This window comes from Musa acuminata, chromosome BXJ2-8, assembly GCF_036884655.1.
Source record: "Musa acuminata AAA Group cultivar baxijiao chromosome BXJ2-8, Cavendish_Baxijiao_AAA, whole genome shotgun sequence".
NCBI lineage: Eukaryota > Viridiplantae > Streptophyta > Magnoliopsida > Zingiberales > Musaceae > Musa > Musa acuminata.
Window position 1 is genome coordinate 1140893 of NC_088345.1, and position 18563 is coordinate 1159455.

At 38.9% G+C, this 18563-nt stretch overlaps 2 protein-coding genes across 5 annotated transcripts in view; one reads left to right on the forward strand and one right to left on the reverse strand.

Annotated features, from left to right (window-relative positions):
- The window catches only part of LOC135583018 (probable thimet oligopeptidase), a 28852-nt gene extending 14486 nt beyond the window's left edge, over window positions 1–14366 (reverse strand). For 2 of the 4 annotated variants that reach the window (XM_065119465.1, XM_065119464.1), the window contains exons 1-7: window positions 14027–14366; window positions 12345–12466; window positions 11643–11806; window positions 10934–11024; window positions 8855–9034; window positions 6235–6315; window positions 1752–1832 (exon numbers count right to left, since the gene is read on the reverse strand). In XM_065119465.1, coding sequence (XP_064975537.1) covers window positions 1752–1832; window positions 6235–6315; window positions 8855–9034; window positions 10934–11024; window positions 11643–11806; window positions 12345–12466; window positions 14027–14153 — 846 coding nt within the window. In that variant the 5' untranslated portion in view covers window positions 14154–14366. Of the gene's footprint in view, window positions 1–1751; window positions 1833–6234; window positions 6316–8854; window positions 9035–10933; window positions 11033–11642; window positions 11807–12344; window positions 12467–14026 lie in introns of those variants that run through there. The other 2 variants (XM_065119466.1, XM_065119467.1) reach the window with 2 other exon arrangements.
- Window positions 14367–15781: 1415 nt separating this feature from the next.
- Window positions 15782–18563, forward strand: LOC135619369 (cation/H(+) antiporter 15-like). The gene is made up of 4 exons (XM_065121308.1): window positions 15782–15982; window positions 16067–17155; window positions 17379–17957; window positions 18045–18563. The coding sequence occupies exons 1-4, from the start codon at window positions 15782–15784 to the stop codon at window positions 18561–18563; spliced, it is 2388 nt and encodes a 795-aa protein (XP_064977380.1).

The window sequence follows — 18563 nt, forward strand, 5'->3', positions numbered from 1 at the left end:
CAATACCCAAGTTCAAACTCCTCCAGAAATTAAGTTGAAGCTTGTTAAATTGTTCAAGCTTGGCTCATTTAGATTCAAGTCCCCATTAAATGGGTTGATTCAATTATAAGCCCTACCTGGGACCATGAAAGTTGCACATTTATATAGTAATTCTGCAAATCATTCATTAGTGACACAAATTAATTTCATATAATCTAAACGCATGGCCTGTGTAATCCCAAAGATAAACCATGACCTATAAATTATTGGATCTTTGACAAAGAAAATATTCAATCATTTGATATCTGATATCTGTGCACCTCACTGATTGAGGTACAGGCTCAAATTTTGCATCTCTGCTGCACTAGCCTCAACATCATCAACATGGTTTAAACACTGATCAAGTACTAGTAACAAACAAACCATACACCTCAATATAGCCCAGCACACCTTTCTTTTTTTTTATTTTTCATTATTTTATTCAATGATACACAAGGTTCGATATACCGCCTGGTATGATTCGGTGCAGATGGCATTTCTTGATTAGGCAGGTTACCGGTACACAGACCAAGGTAAACTGGATGGTACACCCATACCAGACAGATACAGGTTGATACCACCCTAGATACAGGCTAGTTGCGCCTGATACAGAACAATATAGACTGTACCGAGCAGGTTCCTTCTTTATTTTTTCAGCCTTTTTAAGTTTTTTATTGTGTAACATGGTACATATTGATGTACAAAGTGTTGGTACACCAATACACTGATACAGTACCTGTCTGAACACTCATCGATACAATACTGGTAAACGAAATTGTGAACTTTGCCAGGAGAAGGTACTTGTCAGTATAATGCTTGATATCTAAATATTGGGCCAATTTAATAGGTTATAGTAATAGTCTTGTAGATAATGGCATCAGAATGGCATTAAAAACCTTGATATTCAAGTTTTAAAGAGACCAAAGTTAATAACTAAAACATATGCAAGGCAAAAAAGCTAATAAACCATGGCCATCAACAAGAACCTAACAATGACTCAAATTCCACTTTGAAGACCTTGTTCCAATTTCTTATAAATAATCTATATTTTGCTATACTAACAAACTATAAGTGAATAACCAACTTTTAAGTATATGAGGCAGGTTTGCTGTACCACCCAAGTCGGTTCAGTACAGGCACTACATACTAGTCCAACTCGCCACCAAGAAGCGGCTCGCCCAAGCCCCCATCGGCACGCCCAAGCGTACCATGTGTCGGTACACCGGTATAAAACGGTATGTAACATATCGACAAATCTCTGAGATGGGTCCCGTATCCGAAATGGCGAACCCAATTATAAGGTATATCAAAATCAGCACTTCTAAGAATAATTTAACCTAGAAAGCAAGACTCAAGCATATTTTATTTCAGTCATAATGGACAATGAAAGATAGGAGAAAAAAAAATCTTATATTTGTTAACTTGCAATTGACAAGTGTACAGCAAGAAGACAGAAGCCAGTGACAAGATTGTAAGTGAGAATGTGAGATAACACAAAGACCAGGCAGTTCCATGACTAATGTATCCTCCTTGTGGGGAGAACAACAATGACTCGGAAAGCAAACAGCAACATAGATTAAGAACATTAAGAACCTTATGAACAGAATAAACTTCAACACTAATGAAACACATACATCTTGTTAATGAATTAAAGTAACCGATAGTAAAAGAATTTGCAAATTTATGAAAGAGGAACAAAAACTACAAGATTTTCAAATTTAATTAAACATTACCAAATTTTCTAAGATATCAAGATTTTCTTTTCCACACCTCTGGCCATAAGCTACAGCAATTGACTTTCGTGTAGCCCTTATCTGCAAGGAAATATGAATGAAAACAAGTGAAAGAATGAGTCTACTAATGCCTGTATGAGATATCAGCATAAATTACTAAGACCTTTATTTAGAAATATGGGTTTAAACAAGGAGAACAAGAGAGTTATCTGCTTGGTTTAAAAAAATAAGTTAAATTTTGAAAATAAGGGTGGCCAATTCCAAATACAAGCACACAATTTCATACTGGCATAAGAAAGCATATGACATTGTAACATAGGTATGTGTTAAGTATACCCATTTGACAGTTCAGTCACATAAATATTGTCTGCAAGAATGAGTAGATCTAGCGATAATATGCAGATATTAAGAACAAAAGGCACAATAACGACTTAGCAAGAGCAAAAGTAAAATGTGGCCCAGTGCATCAAGCTCCTTTATTTACTTGGCAAGTAAGAATCGTCAATCACAATAAGACAATAAAAGTATCTTGGAGTAAACAAAAGCTCTTATTAGTAAAAGGTTAAACAAAAACAAAGTACACAAAGCAAGAAGATAAAAAAGAAGAAATTATATAGAAACAAGGCACTGAATCAGAACCAATTACAATATACTTACAAACAAGGACTGTGATCTTGTATCAGGTGCCTGTACCAGTCCTTGGCCAGACTGATACATTCTGAAGGCTCAAAGAAGAGGTAGGAACAAATGGCGTTGGATGAAGGAGGAAGAAAGAAGGAATAGGAAAGGAGAGGAGGTAGTCGAGGTGATCCGTATTGTCACGAATGGTCGTCGCGCACCCGCAACAACTCCGTTCAACGAACCGTTCGTCGCTCTCATCTACATGTACAGCTACTTGACAGCCTGTTTTGCCTTGGTTTTGAGTCATTTTGCTTGTAAAAATGTATGTTCGAACAAGTTGCAGCGCTACAAAGCGACCGCTCACCGAACCGAGCAAAACAGCCCAAAACAGCTCTGTTTTCGTGTGCCACGAGTTGTTTTCTGCAGCCCGCCTCCGCTCATCAAAACGTCAGCCATCTCAGCCCCTTTGAACCCCCCGGGTGGCACAAGGCTAGATGGGGCTTCGGTATAGTGTCGGGCGTTGAACAACCTTTCGCAAGTTCGCACGTTACCTTGACGAGAACTTGTTGTCGCGCCCGGCACCCGGTGAGCAGCTGTTTGTGGACTTGCAGTTGTTCGTTCAACCCTCTAAAGTCCTTGTTTTCCCCCTCTCCCTCTTTTCTCTTGTGCACGCAAGGTGCTCGCTGAATTGCTTGTAAAGCTTCCCCTTTTCGCGAGACGTCGGGACTTGTATGTCGCTTGTTCTTTCGAATTAAACAACTTTCTCTTTTACAGGTCCTTCGGGACCTGCGAGAGGTTACAAGTGGGCCGATCTTTGCGGAGCAATATCGCAAGGGCGAAGCGCGACTTAGGCAACGCAAGCTAAGTTCGCGTCTTTGCCGCAAGGGTGCCTCGCGACTTAGGCAACGCAAGCTAAGTTCACGTCTTGGCCGCAAGGGTGCATCACACCTTAGGCAATTCCAGCTAAGGTCGTGACAGTATGGTGTTCAGGTTTGGGTTCAACGATTCGTCGAGCCATCATCTCTCGAATGAAAAGTTTTAGCGGAGGAGTTGCGCCTTTTATACCATAAACACAACTTAAAAAGGGGAATTAATCTACTCGTGTAATGAGTTTAAAGTACCTAAAACAGGAAACAAAAGCAAAGATTTTTTTAGAGAATTGCTCAAAAATTCTCGCTCGACATGCCAGACAGATCACAACAGAACACTTGTTATCGGTTCTCCCTTTCTTTCCTCCTCGACCTCTCAACCAACAACACCCTTGTTAGGTGCTTAAGAAGAGGTTGATTATGTTGTAGTTGTTGTTACGTTTTCGAAAGTCAAGGATGAAAATGAAGCATTGTTGTGATAGCTCTCTTGTGCGCAAATATGCAAGCTGTGTGACTCTCGGTAGAATAGTATGTCGATTTGGGTTTCTCTGAGTTTCTGCCTCCACCTGAGGTTGCAGCAAAGGGTTGAAATGCTCTGGGCGAGACCAAGGCATCTAGATAATGTTGAAGGAGAGGACGTTAATGGTGGAAACAACCTCCACATCTACTGGAATGCAAAACAGGGAATGACCGCGACGGGAAATAGAGAAGCAATGCCTCCCTTGTCTTCCTCACTTCTTCTCTTTTGGAACTCGAGTTTTAGGCGGGCAGGAGGCTTCGAGGCGACGTTGAATTCAATGGAAAAGATGCTTTAAGTCCTTTTGGTCGTTGTTGGTCGCGGAGGAAGGACCAGCAGCGTTGGGGACATTTGTTGATCTCTCATAGGTTCTCCAGGAGGCTGTGAACAAGAAGACGTTGAGACAACAACGTCTTCATCTTCTTCTATGCTTCCCTTCCTTCTTCCTCTACCAAAACTTTCATCTGAGAGAGATTGATCGAGAGAGAGCACATAAAAGGGTGAGAGACAGCCCAAGGGAGAGAGAGAGGAAGCAGGAGAGTGCAAAAGGAGAGAGCAACAGGTAGAGTGATAATTTGGATGGTGGAGGCAAAAAGTGCTCTAGGGTAAAAATTAGAGGAGAATTGTACAGGATATTAAAAGAGAAAAAGGGAACATTATTAATAAGCCAATTCCTTAGGCTTGTCCCGATGGCTTGGCATTTCTGCCTGAGTCAACCCACCATAGTTTGGCTTGATGGCTATGTTTTGCCATATGCAATCTTTTGTGGCTAAGTTGTGATGAAATTTTTACAAGCCAACCTCCTAGGCTTGGCTTAATAACATAGCTATTTATGCATAAGATGACTTCGTATGACCTAGTATGATGATTTCTTATTAATGTGCAAAGCAACCTCTTAGGATTGGTTTGTGGCTTAATTTCTAATGCATGGACCACCACTTTTTGGCTTCACTACTCTACTTAGCCTCATAGTGATGGAGAACCATCTAGCTTTATAAAGGATTTTAGAAAAGTTTATTCAAGGGAAGGAAACCAGCAAAAAAGGTCATTAATTAGTTAACCTAAAAACTCTAGGAATTGTGTGAAAAATTGAAGAGTCCTTTGCTCTTTCTAGGTGCTAACCTTGGGAGTCTACTTTCGTATTAAGTGCACTCTTTTTCTTCGCTGCTATAATAACTTGTCTTAAAGTTGTTTAGGTCTCCTAGAACTAGAAGTCACATTTTGGGTTTCTAATAGACAAGCAAGTACCCTAGGAGGTTACTCTTGGGAATCATTGTCTACATTGATTGTATTAAAGCTCCTAAACCCCTATAAATAGTGAGCCTTGTAAATGGATCAAACACTTCAGATTTAAATGAAAAACTTGAATCTTCTCTACTCCTCTTCTAGTCTCTTACTCTCCTCTCTAATCTCACTCCTCTCTTGCTATCTTGCTCTCTGGCTTTCTCTTTACTTCTCTCTACTCTACTCTGTTCTACATCACATAGATTGGATTTTTATTCATGAGCCAACCTCTCGCAGCTTAGCTTTCTCTTAAGCCAAACTCTTATGACTCCCATGGCTCAGCTTTTTCATATTTTGACTTCATGTCTTGGACTTTTTAGTCATCTCTCTTACTGCTTGGCTTCTTCTCTGCCTATTGTTCATAAGCTTACCACTTATAGCTTGGACCTTTTACAGTTATGCTAAATTAGAACCAGCTCAGTAGTATTCATATGTTGACTTGTTATTGCTCAACTTTTCTCTTTCTAGCCACCTTGGGTTGTTTATTGCCATTATTTTTAGTACAACAACAACACCAACATGGCATTTATTCATAATGCTCAACATTTTCATAGGCTACCTTAGATTGGCTTCATAATAAAGGGGTTGACACTATTCATACACCAACCTCCTATGGCTTGGCTTCTTCCCTTGGTCAAATGTGGACCAGTTTGTATCCTTTCTCTTTAGAGTGGCACCAACTAAGACTTGGACCCTCATGGTTCAACTACTTCAAAATTTTGGAACTGAATCAGGTCTATCTTTGTTTTTATTTTCTTTTACAAAATTATTTAAAGTTCACAGCAACACACAGTCCATCTTGCTTATTTTTGTCTGAATCATGGCTCACAGGTAACTCAGGGTTCTAGATGACTTAATTTTTATCTCAATATTAACAATTGTAGGCAAATATTTTTGGAGAAATTGCTTTATAATAGCCAGCACCAATATCACCTAAAAATGCTTGGGACTTGCACATATAATTTGGCATTAGACATCAAAACCACTATAGCATCTATTACAGCCACATATAAACATTGCTATCAGAAAATTTCTATGCACCAGAAAAAGCCAATTTGAACAAAAACCTTTGACTTTCAAGATCCATTATGCTACAGCTTACATAGTTCAAAATGTACATATGCTATCTACAATAAGCTTGAAAAACCAAAAGAGATATGAATTCACTATCAGAATTATAAATATATATTACCTTACAATGCTCAAGTATCGGAGTAACATTATGACTTCTCAAGAAAACTTTCAGTTTACCATCTTCGGTCTTCTCTAAGCTCTAAATAAAACAAAATGAGGAGAAAAAAGCTTAGTGCAATCACAAACCAAAAAAAAAATGATGAAAGATATACAACATATTGCTTCCAGAAAAGAAAACACTAGATGTTAACAATCAATATGCAGATACCGCATAAGGAAATGATGATGACGTCATGACTGAGAACAGTTGTTATTTTTTGTTGCAATTATGAACACTGAAATTTTTATCCCAAAAAATTTAGATTACATTACATTAAAGTTTCAATCACAAAAGGACAATGTAATGAACAAGGCTCCAGCTATTGCAAGGACTATGTGAAATTTAGATTTCTGAGGGTTTCTCGGAATATAGAGAAGCTGTTTCCACCATGCAAATATTTGTTTTGGATTCATATCCAGTTTCAGTTGGTAGTCTGAGACTAAAAAACCGTTTCAGTAGTTTCAATGGTTTCAGTAAATTTAAATGGTCAGAGTGATATGCCTTAATAAATTTGAAAAAACAAAATAAAAAAATTTATGGATAAAAGTTTTGAGAAAACTGGAGCAGGGGAGAATTCTCATTTATGATTAATGAATTAAATAAAACACTACCAATTTCAAGAAGTTACATTAATTTAGATGGTAAACTGATTCATTTATTGTCTAACTCCTCAATGAACTCTTTCCCGATGCCACATCTACTAACAGATCATTAGTCTAGCACTTCTTCACCTACCAACACAGATTCCCCATCAGCAACAACTAACAATAGGTATATAAACCCAGAGTTCAAGCAATCGCTTAGAAATCTAAAAATGTCCAGTCAGGCAGTCACCAAAGCTGGCCTCCTGTTGTAGCAATAGGACATTATTGGGAAGGACTGAGTAAAATTCCTCTTTCAGTAAAGCATGATGCAATTAGGTAGAATCACAGTATAAGTCACACATTGAACAGTATAAGTGCATGATATATATCAATCATGATATTCACCTTCACCAAAGAAGTTGGTCCTTTTAGTGGTGACAGTAGTCACAGTACTACAGAACTATTTAGGCACATACTCAAAAAAGCAAAACACAAAAAACAGGGAAATGCATGTATCAGTCGAGAAATATAACATAGAGTCATAGACCATATTATCGACTAATTCTGACACAACATTTGATCCTGACTGATTTAGTCTAAGACAATTTGATCCTGACTGATTTCTCAGCCTTATAGCCAAAATTTGAGTGAGTCAAAATGAATGAGAATTGCTTGAGTTTGGCAAATTATGGGCAGTTGAGAGGCTCAAGAAAAGAAAAAGAGTGTGGAAGGGAGGAAAGGTGGAAGAAGAATGCCAAGGTGGAAGAAAGGCAAAAAGAATTATGACTACTTTTTCCCAGAAAACAGAACTAAATTATATTAGGAAAGAAGTCTCATGCACCCATCTCTTCTTCTACTTGAAACAGAGAAAATGCTGCTACAATTGTGTTGATTGCTCACTACAGCCATCATTATTTATCATCTGGCAGACTGGCACCATCATTGTAATATTCATTGTCTACCGCTGGTAAAGGAAAGATATCGGGAGACGAAAGGCGAGAATGAAGAGAACATCATAACCGCAGAAATGGAAAATCTAACAAAGAAGGGAGATGTCATTGGATTCGTGATTAATCTCAAATTTTGTGGACACTCTTCAAATAAGATTCTTTCTGGCTTTGTATTATCTAACACTTCATTCACATGGTGATTACAAAAGCAACTAGGTATAGTCAGTTCCATCAATATCTTCAAAAACATAAAAATTCTGAATCATATAAATAGTCAGTTCCATCAATATCTTCAAAAACATAAAAATTCTGAATCTTTTATATACATACATACATACATACATACATACATACATATGTGATATAATCATTTTAAAAATAGATATATATATATATATATGTGATATACATATATACTAATATAGATATATATATATATATAGTTAATTACAAACACTAATATAGATATGTGATATGATCATTTTTAAAAAAATATGTAACATATTGGTTTTAATATATAAATCTTCATTTTATATGTCATCTATTATACTTTTTTTACCTTTTGATGACATTCATCCTTTCATAAAACTATATAGTATATAATATATGAAGGTAAAAAAATTTAGCACATAAAATCTATAATTTTTCTCAAGCTTTATATTATAAGTTTTCTAAGACTTTGTTAATTTATGAATTGCATAAAATTATTATCTTGATTGATCCTGATCACGTAGATTTAATCTGATCAATCCTGTAGATTCCAGTTGTACCATCCCAGCCAATCCGCATACCTACCAATTTGCAAATTATAAAGTATAATAAAAACTAAATCTAACTTGAGCCATATGCCTCTGAGAACAGCTCAATTTTTTAAACCTTACAAAGACAAATTAAAATTTTCTAATGTAAGACAAGCCTGTAAATTTCTAGATACAATATAGAACAAGAATTATGAACGAAAAAATTCCACATATTAGAAAAGAAAAGCTATATTACTGGAATTTAATAGAAAATTCTTTTCATGAAAAATATCTTTAAACTAACCTTGATGAATTGAAGAGGCATTCCTGCTATCTCTGACTCGCCCAAAAGAAGAAAACTGTTATCCATACTAAGATTTTGGGCGTATTGCAAACTTAGTTCTTCTATTCGTGCTCCCAAATTCTCCAATTCTTTTTTCTTGCTTGGAGTGAGATTAACACCATTCCGTTCGAACTCTTTAACCTGTCACTGAGAATGAGAAAATCACTATACAAACTCGAAGAAGGGCAGTTGTTGATAGCAGTAATACCAGAATTGCTAGAAAAAAAGAAATGCTTATGTGGAAATATATGCAACCCCCAATATAAGAAACTACAAAAAAGGCACCCTAATTTTAGTTGTACATCAGACTTGCAACCCTCAATATTGAAAATCTACATTTGCATTCCCAGAATCCAACTTATTTAGTCATGAGGAAATACATAAAACTATTCCCAATGCTGACTCAAAACATACCACACCCTAATGATTTTCATAAAAGAACAAAATGCTATTAATGTTAAAAAAAATTAATGATTGTAAATGTCAGAAAAAATCTGATGGTATTTGTGAATGTATTAGATAAAGGGCAATTTTGTGTTTTCATATCATAGTAGCTCTTAGCATCATCACCAAAAAAGACTAAGCTCTCTCAAAATCATGAATGCAAGCATATCCCAATATTTTTTATCTCATTCTAAGAAGTACTATTCATCCAACAACATTTAATTAAATTGAAAAACATATCAATTTTTCAGAAAAGCCAAAAACTCCACTGATTTGTTCCAAGCATGTTCTCATTAAATCTGATGAAAGTGAAGCAAAAACACATGAGATGAACAAAAAACCAACTAAATGTTATGAAGGAAAAAGGAAAGATAGTCAGATGTGCTATGTTTCATGTAACAAGCCATGACAAAATGATTGATAGATCCTACAGAATACTGACTCTTTACTCCATCGGTACCAAATATAAGGCCCTTATATCATCCCCTTGGACTCATGGCTTTCTTCCTAACTTTTTGGACTAATCACAAAAAAATGACTGACAGGCCTTAGTTAGTCACAAACTAATTCCAATCTGAAGCACCATGATTGACCATATTCAACCCATAAACTAGTTTCTGAGGCAGTAGCCTAGATATACATGTATTTAGGCCAAGTCAGCACTTGATGTGTTACAAATTGTCTCCTCTAGATGAGAACAATTCTTCGAGAAGAGTATCATTTCCAAAGAGAGATGAAATTTAGAAAGAGAGAAGATGACACTAATAAAGCTGAATATAAAATCTCAAGTTTCAAACTAAATCCAAGAGGTTTATTAATAATATAATATGCATGGATCTACCTTGTCAAAAATCCTAACCCAGTAGTATTGCTACAAATATGCCCGGATCTACCCTGTCAAAAATCTTAACCTAGTAGTCTTGCTACTTAATAAAGTACCAATTTAATATGTTGTTATCCCCTTATTAACATGCTTCTCCCTGGGAAGGGATTTGGTGTGATTGACAGCCCTTCGGAGATGAACAGCCATGATAGAGTAGCCATCCCTAGTCCTTGGAGCTGGACAACCATGATAGAGTGGCCAACCATGATAGAGCTGGACAATCAATATAGGGCCCTTTTTTGTGGCCGATCAGCATAGGCATGCCACTGGACCCTCTTGTGATGTTTTTTAGATTGAATATAAGAAATAATGGTGTATGATCACCTTTTATCATTATATGATCATTAACAATGTGATCTTATGTTTAGAATTTTTATGCCTTCAATTAACAAATATGCCACACTGCAAAATGCTTATCATCAGGATAGCTATTCAGAACCTTAAGACTATTTATTTCATTGATTATCACTTAAAACCCATTATCTCTAAACAAGCTTGATATATATATATATATATATATATATATATATATATCCATGTTGACTGTTGAGTATAAAAAACAAGGAAATCAATAAAGCACATGCAACAGACATTTAGAAAGGTGGGAAAATATTTAATAGAAAGAACAGTTATTCTGAATTTAACAAAAATCATGTACATGATATATCCATGCAATCCAATAAAAATGATAAGATGTGCCAGAGTTTCTTTACCAAGCATTGGGTGTATCGTTTTGCTTCATAGCCTAGCCATTCTCCTCTATCAGCAAAAGCCTTAGTGACACGATATACATCCTCACGCTTTCTGGTTACCTTGCATGAGAAGTAATAGCAGTTAAAATGCAAGACAGACCCAAAAAAATCCAAGCTACAGATTAGCCTATTGTTCTAGACCAATAAAACACAGAATATCAATGTTAAAAACAATATTGTGAAATAAATTAATTATAATGCCCTTCACTTATCTTTAATTATCCAGCAAATCAGTCTAAAATATCCATTGATCAACTTTGAACTAACTAGAATCATACAGCAGCATACATACACCACTCTGTAATAAAATGATAGATCAAAAAGTTACATTTATAGCCACACATATATTGAATCTCAATCATATGGATGTTGATACACATCATTTGAAACCCAAAAAAATTGCATAGAAGATCCTGTTATAAAGGGCGATCAAATTCCTTAGACAGATTCTTCTGCAATCAAGCAAGATCACATTACAAAATCAAAATAAACTCCCCATGAAGTGGCAGAAAATAAAGGAAGAAAGAGAAACCCAGTGTGAACAGGCCTAACATGGAGCTGAAGAGTATAACTTTCTCCTTGCCTCCAACATCTCTAAGAGAACAAATTTCTAAAGCATAGTGTACATTAATATAGACCAACAGTAGACTAAGAGGGTAAAACATCGCACCTGCATGTTAAAAAGTGTAAGTTCAATCGACTTTCTGCTTCTGCACTTGCTTTGCAAATATCATTTGAAGTAGAAACCATTTTTGGAAAGACACAAGATTGAACTGATGAAAATTGGTAAGCTTCTAGTTCTGCCAAAGGGGCGATAACATTCGTGTAAGAGACCTGCAAAAATCATTAAAATTCAATAGCAGCTCTGATAATATAATAACTTTTGAATGAATGCAAGCCCAACAAATTAAAATAGTTTCCGGTCTACTTCTGACAGGAAGTCAATCACCACCAAGATGAATTAATCATTTTATTCATTATAAGTTACCATTGTAGAGACACATATCACAAGAAAAAGATTCATTAAGATAAATAATGCAATAGAAGTTATTAAGGCATGGAATAAATTTTGCATTTTATGATAATTTATATATACTGACCATAATCAATGCAGCACAATTTGTAATAAAGCAAGTTCCTAAATAATTGTGCACAAAACTTAATTGTGGACTAAGATTAAAAAAAAACTGTAAAAGAACCTCATTTTATAACAATTGATACCACTCATAATCAAAGCAGTGATTCATTGCGGCATGGACTTGACAGGAATTTAGAGATATATTGAATAAAAAAAAGAAGGCTTCATACTCTAAATAAAATCATACATAGAATGAGATGGTAATTTCGGAAAAGATCCAAAAAGAGATTATACTTTCTCAAGGGGAACTGATGCAACCAAATCATATACTTCTTTTGATTTAGCAATGATCTGATCAGTTAACCTTTGAATTTCTGAAGCAGATAGGTTGACAAGTACCCTTGACCCAGGAACATCTGCCATTTTTTAAAGAAAACAACTTAGCATTGTTTATAAGACGACATCGATTCTGTAATAGAGAGCCCTTTAAAATCAAAAACCACAATTCCCTGCACAAAGCATCTTAGAGAACTAGGTTGCTGCAAACATTTTCACAGAACAATCTAATCTTTATAATGTTAGAATGAGAAAACAATATTTAACAATATAAAAATTTGTGTTAGTTTGCTAAACCATATATCTAATAATAACTATTCATGATTTTTTTTTTTTCAATTTGTAATGACACTGCCATATACACATATTTTCAGGTGACATAATTTTAACTTCTCTACATCATAAAGGAGAAAAAATAGCACAAAATATTTTTCAGAATTAATACCAATTAAATTTCAAGAATTATTTATTGGCAATCCATATCAACATCTATGAGTCTACGAGATTTTGCATAAGGAACTTGTCTAATTCTATGGTTTTCATGCCACCTTTTTCAATGAATCCAGATCATGCTTATTAAAACAGACATGACACCAACTAAAGCTCACGTAGATCATGAAACATATATGAACTATCAAATTGCAGAAACCCCCTAGCAGATGATACATGTTCATTGAACCTCAAAGCTAATGAAACCAAATTTAAGAGATTGGAAACAACTAATATGATTTTCATCCATACCACCTGATCTCATTTCAAACTGAAAGCATATGACTATCTGGGAAAGACTAAAAACAGTAGGTATTTATAGTCATGGTGAAGAAACTCATATAGTAGAAAAAAATTCTCTGAGGACCTCAAATTTCAAAAACAAGAAGAATTTTATATCTTATCAAACATGATTTGCGTGACTTGTCAAAAATGATTCTCCAATAATAAGTCCAAAGATAACTCTGACTAATAGGGAATGTTTGAACTAACACACACTTTCTGACAAGACCAGCTGGAATTGCCCCACTAATTTGGACCTCAGGGAAAACATTCCCACTAGCACCACAATTTTGATTGAAAAGCATGCCATAGCATCACTTCAATCGATCGATCATCTCACGATACGTCCTAAGAAGTCCAGCATCACGACCAATTGTCCTTCATCCAAATATCATCTAAAATATCCTGCTGTCGCTATAATCATCCTTATATTAACCTCATACTTTATGAGAAATCCGCTTGCATTTCCCAAAACTTATATTTAAGTAAAACATTAAACTATGAAAGACCGAAACTTCTTTTCAGATTTACCACTGCATGCTAAAGTTTCTTCACAATCTTCTTCGTCCTCCGAACGATAATACAGGAAACGAAGATCAGCTACCTAACTGCCCATACGTTGCAAAGAAACTCCAATGTCGATGAACATTCATCGGAGACAACATAAAGAAAAAGAAATCGACATTGCAAATCACCAGTAAGGTCATCTGCAAGTTGTCGAGAAAACCCTAACCCAACCCAAAATTCGCCAAGCATAGCAAAGCATGATCCTAGTTCTACTGCATTACGCCAAACGGGGAAGAAAGGACAAGGCACAGAAGGGCAGGTTTCAATCCAATCCCGAAGACCAAGGGATAGACTTCTGGCACCTGGCATCTTCCTTCTCCTTTGTTTGTGGGCTTTGATGGCGGAGACGAGGAGTTTTAGACCGACGGCGACGAAGGCAGCTGCTCCGGTTACCACCAGAATCCGCCGCTCTCTCCTCCCCTTGGCCATCGCGCAGATAAATCGCAGGAAACGAAGGGTGAGGGGGGGGGCGGAGGGAGGAGGGGCGGGCTATAGAGGAGGGTTTGAAGCCGCTGGGGGATATGACTTGCGAGCGAGGTTCAAAGGTCGGAAGCGATATCAACCGTTGATTTGGAATCGACAGGCTGGATCTTCTCTGATATGGTTGGTGATGCGGCTTCACTGCAGCCCGCCGGAGCTTACGAGGATAGAACGGGACAAATGAACCGATGCCGCGGATAAAGATGTAATGGTTCTGGCACACGCCGATTGATCTTCTTAGGTGACACGTGGCATCGTTATTATAAATATTTTTTATTTAGTTTTTATTAATATATTTTTTATTTAATTTAACAGCAAAATTAGTACTCAGTGAAAAATCTTGAATTGACTAATTCGAATAATATCTCTTGTTACATTACTCATATCCAAATAAATCCACTAAGCATCATCAATTAGTTATCTTTTTAAAATAATTTTAATCATTAAATCTTTGAGTAAATTTAAATAAATCTTTTATTATATTATATGTATCTAAATGAATTCATTCCATTTTCTTTTCTCTTTTAGGAATATTCCATTATAATTCTATATCAGACTTATTTTCAAATATTTATTTCATCAAAAGAATAAATTAATTACCATTAATTTTAATTAATTTGCATTATCTATGTTTTTGTACAATTCCACCGGACATAATCAGCCAATCATCTTTCTTTTACTTTTGTAAAAATCTCACTATAATTCTACACCGAGGTCATTTTGTGATATCAAAATATGCCCTATCAATCATCGTGAACTACGCTGGAAAACTATTTCTTTTATATTGTCGAATAATTTATTTTGAATTAGATAAATGTCATTACTTCTTTGATATTCTCAGGTTTTATTTAATTTTGATAAATGTTTATCGTATCCCACACTATTGAAGTTTTTCTTTTTCATTTGTTTAAGATTGTTTAATTTATTACTATTTTTTAATAATTTAGATGTTTACTACTTATAATTTTAAACTATTTTATATATTAAAAAATTAATTAAGCATGTTGTTTGATTAGTCGACCCACTCGTTGCACCAATGTCCCAGTAATCCTAGGCTTGATCGAATCACTTTTCAGGTGGATTCTCATAAGCATGAGAGGTATAATTCTAAATTATATTTAAAATCATTCAAAAAAAATAAAATGTAAGGTTTTTCTCGTAAAAATCTGATTTGATTATTTGTGGTTTCAGTGACAAAGGTGAATTAAGTCTCTCTTTTGTTGATATTAACATGCAAAAAATGAAGAGATAATGTTTATATATATAAATATGTGTGAGATAATAGATAAAGAACATAAAGCAGACTCGGTTTAGGCATACTGCCAATGAATTCATTGGTTGTCTTATAACAACCTTTGGCATCATCATCAAAGTAAAAATTAGCAGTTTCCTTGCTTTATTGTTATTAGACGTGGACAATCTGGAGCAGCCCAAGTCCCTCTCCCGGCCACCCATCCCCTCCTTCCCCACCTCACTCGGCTCCTTCCTTCTCTTACCTCTCCCCTGTCGGCCAGGCCGGGGACGCGCGACCAATTGCAAGTAGACGAGGAGGAGGTGGAACTGATCACATGCAAGAAATGGCGACCAACGGAGCGGAGGAGCAGGCGGCGTGCATCGTCGCCAAACCTTTCTCTAATGGCGTGTTCTATCACGAGGAGCCCCTCAGAGACGCCATCCCCCTCTTCATGTTACAGATCATCATCACTGTCCTCACCTCCCGCATCATCTACTTCCTCCTCCGCCCCCTCAGACAGCCTCGGATCGTCTGCGACATCATCGTAACCCTCTCGCTCTGTCTTCTTCCTCCCTTACCCTGATCTCTTCTATTCGTGCATTGTTCCTTGATTTGCTTCTGTGTCTAGGGTGGTATACTTTTGGGACATCCGATATTGCCGTCTCTGCTTTCCCGATTGCCTTTCTTCCCCCGTGGTACGTTCGACCACCTCATACAGAATTACACGGAGATGCTGTTCCGACGAGATGCGCTGTCCCTGACCCGCACCATGGCCGCTTACGGCGTCATGCTCAAGTTCTTCTTGATCGGTGTCAAGATAGACCCTCGCGACGCTTGGCGATGCGGGAAGAAAGCCTTCTTCATCGGCTTCTGCAGCATGATGGTGCCCTTCGTGGTCCTCCTCCCGTTCGGTCGGCTGTTCAAGAGCCGGGAATATGTCCGAGAGGACAAGAGTACTATCAGCGTCGTGGATGGCATCGGGCAGACGAGCGTATTCATCGACATTGCCGCGACGGTCAGTGCCTCCTCCCCGCCGGTGTTGGCGGACATCCTCACGGAGCTTCGGCTGCTCAACACCGAGCTTGGCCGCCTCGCCATGTCGGCGTCCATGGTCAATGAGCTAACCAGGTGGACCATCTTCGCGGTCTTTCCGGTGGTCCAACTGAGCTGGAACAAGAACGGCGTCATCGGAGCACTGCTGGAGCTGGTAACTTCCCTCGCCATCGTGATCTCCGTTTTCGTCATGATCAGCCTATGGATGCGGTGGATCGTGAGGAGGACCCCGAAGGGTGGCCGCGTTGGGGAAGTGCACATCTTGATGGTTATGCTGGCTGTGCTGGCCATGGGCGTCATGAGTGATGCCTTTGGGCTGGGGTTCATGGACGCGCCGCTGATCATGGGGCTGTTAGTGCCGGATGGACCGCCGCTGGGAATGGCGTTGGTGGAGCGCTTAGAGCTCATATCGACGGAAGTACTGCTGCCGGTGTTCTTCTTGGGCATAGGGTGGGCGACCGACTTCGCTTCCATCCATCAACCCGTGCCGCTGCTGTGGTTGCTGCTGTTCATGCTCGCGGGGCATATCGTCAAGGTCCTCGTCGCCGTGGCGCCCGCCGTCTATAGCAAGTCGTCGATCCGCAACGCCGCCGTGCTGGGGCTCATGTTGAACTTTAAAGGTCTGGTGGAGCTCATGGTCTACCTCAATTTGAAGAACGTCACTGTATGTATACCTTCCCCTCTCCATGTATGTATATATACAATAGAGTTGACCAATTTCCAAGTAATCGTTGACTATGATTCAATTTTGACTTGAGGAGACCTCGCTTAATGTGATTGGTGAACATATCGTGCAGTCTATGTGTGTGGAGTACGCGCACTTGCCATATCATTTCTGAGGTGCAATTAGCTCACGTGAAGCTGATCCTTGCTGTCCTCTTCTGCAGGCGTTGAACCCTGCAGGCTACGTGGCTGTTGTGGTCGGCATCGTCATTGCCACGGCCATCTCCTCGCTGCTGGTCTCCATCCTCTACGATCCCCTTAGCTCAAGCGGCATGGTGGGCAATCGAACGCTGCAGCACCTCAAGCCGCACGAACAGTTCTGCTTCGTCGCCTCGTTTCTCAACGAGGGCCCCGTCCCGATGCTTCTCAACCTCGTGGAGGTGTCGTGCGCCGACGAGCAGAGCTCGGTCTGCGCCTACGTGCTGCACCTCGTGGAGTTGGGCGGCCGGGCGAGCTCCAGCCTCATCGCTCACCGGAACCACAAGGACGTCTTCGTCAACCTTGGTCAAATGGACCGCGTTCACAACGCCTTCATCAACGTCGAGAAGAAGAAGGAGGGGGTCGTCGTCGTCCACCCCTTCACTGCCATTTCCCCCTACGCCACCATGCACCAGGACATCTGCTCCCTCGCCATGGAGAAGAAGGTTCCTTTCATCATCGTTCCATATCCGAGAAAGGATTCTGGAGGCAGCAGTGAGGTAGATCAGGCTGCTCGAAGCATTATTCCCCAGGTCCTCTCACAGGTTAGCCTAGCTTCGCCAAGCCTTCTCTTCTCCCATGACTCGACCGGAAAAGGAGTTACACGATGGCTTTCGATCTTTGTCCCGTAGGCTCCATGCTCGGTGGGCGTTCTCATCCACCAGACTCTCACCAGCTCCAGGCCGCTCCCTCTCGAACACTTCAACTACTGCGTCAGAGTCCTCTTCTGGGGCGGCAACGACGACCGAGAAGCGCTCGCTTACACTGCACGCCTGGCGCGGCACGCAGGAGTCCGCATCTTCGTCAGCCGGTTCATGCCTCAGGTCCACCGGAAGGAAGAAAAGGAGATGACATGGGACGACATGATCTTCAAGGAGTTCACGAGGGCGAACGCCGACAACGAGCGGGTGGCGGTGGAGGAGATCGCGGTGAATGACGTCAACCAAATGATCTCTACCATCCGATCCATCGAAATGGAGTGCGACCTGGTGATCGTCGGGCGGCGGCAGTGCAGCGGCTCGTTGCTCGACGAGGCATTATCGGAGTGGACGGAATCGCCGGAGCTGGGGGTGGTCGGCGATATGCTTGCCTCCTCCGATTTCGCTAACTACTCGTTCTCCGTTCTCGTAGTCCAGCAGCATGGCTCATGA

Excerpts from the sequence above, each read along its gene's own strand:
- LOC135619369 (XM_065121308.1), top strand. The coding sequence starts at position 15,782 with ATGGCGACCAACGGAGCGGAGGAGCAGGCGGCGTGCATCGTCGCCAAA. Across the intron at positions 15,983-16,066 it reads GGATCGTCTGCGACATCATC|GGTGGTATACTTTTGGGACA; the intron begins GTAACCCTCTCG and ends TTCTGTGTCTAG. Across the intron at positions 17,958-18,044 it reads TTCCCCAGGTCCTCTCACAG|GCTCCATGCTCGGTGGGCGT; the intron begins GTTAGCCTAGCT and ends TTTGTCCCGTAG.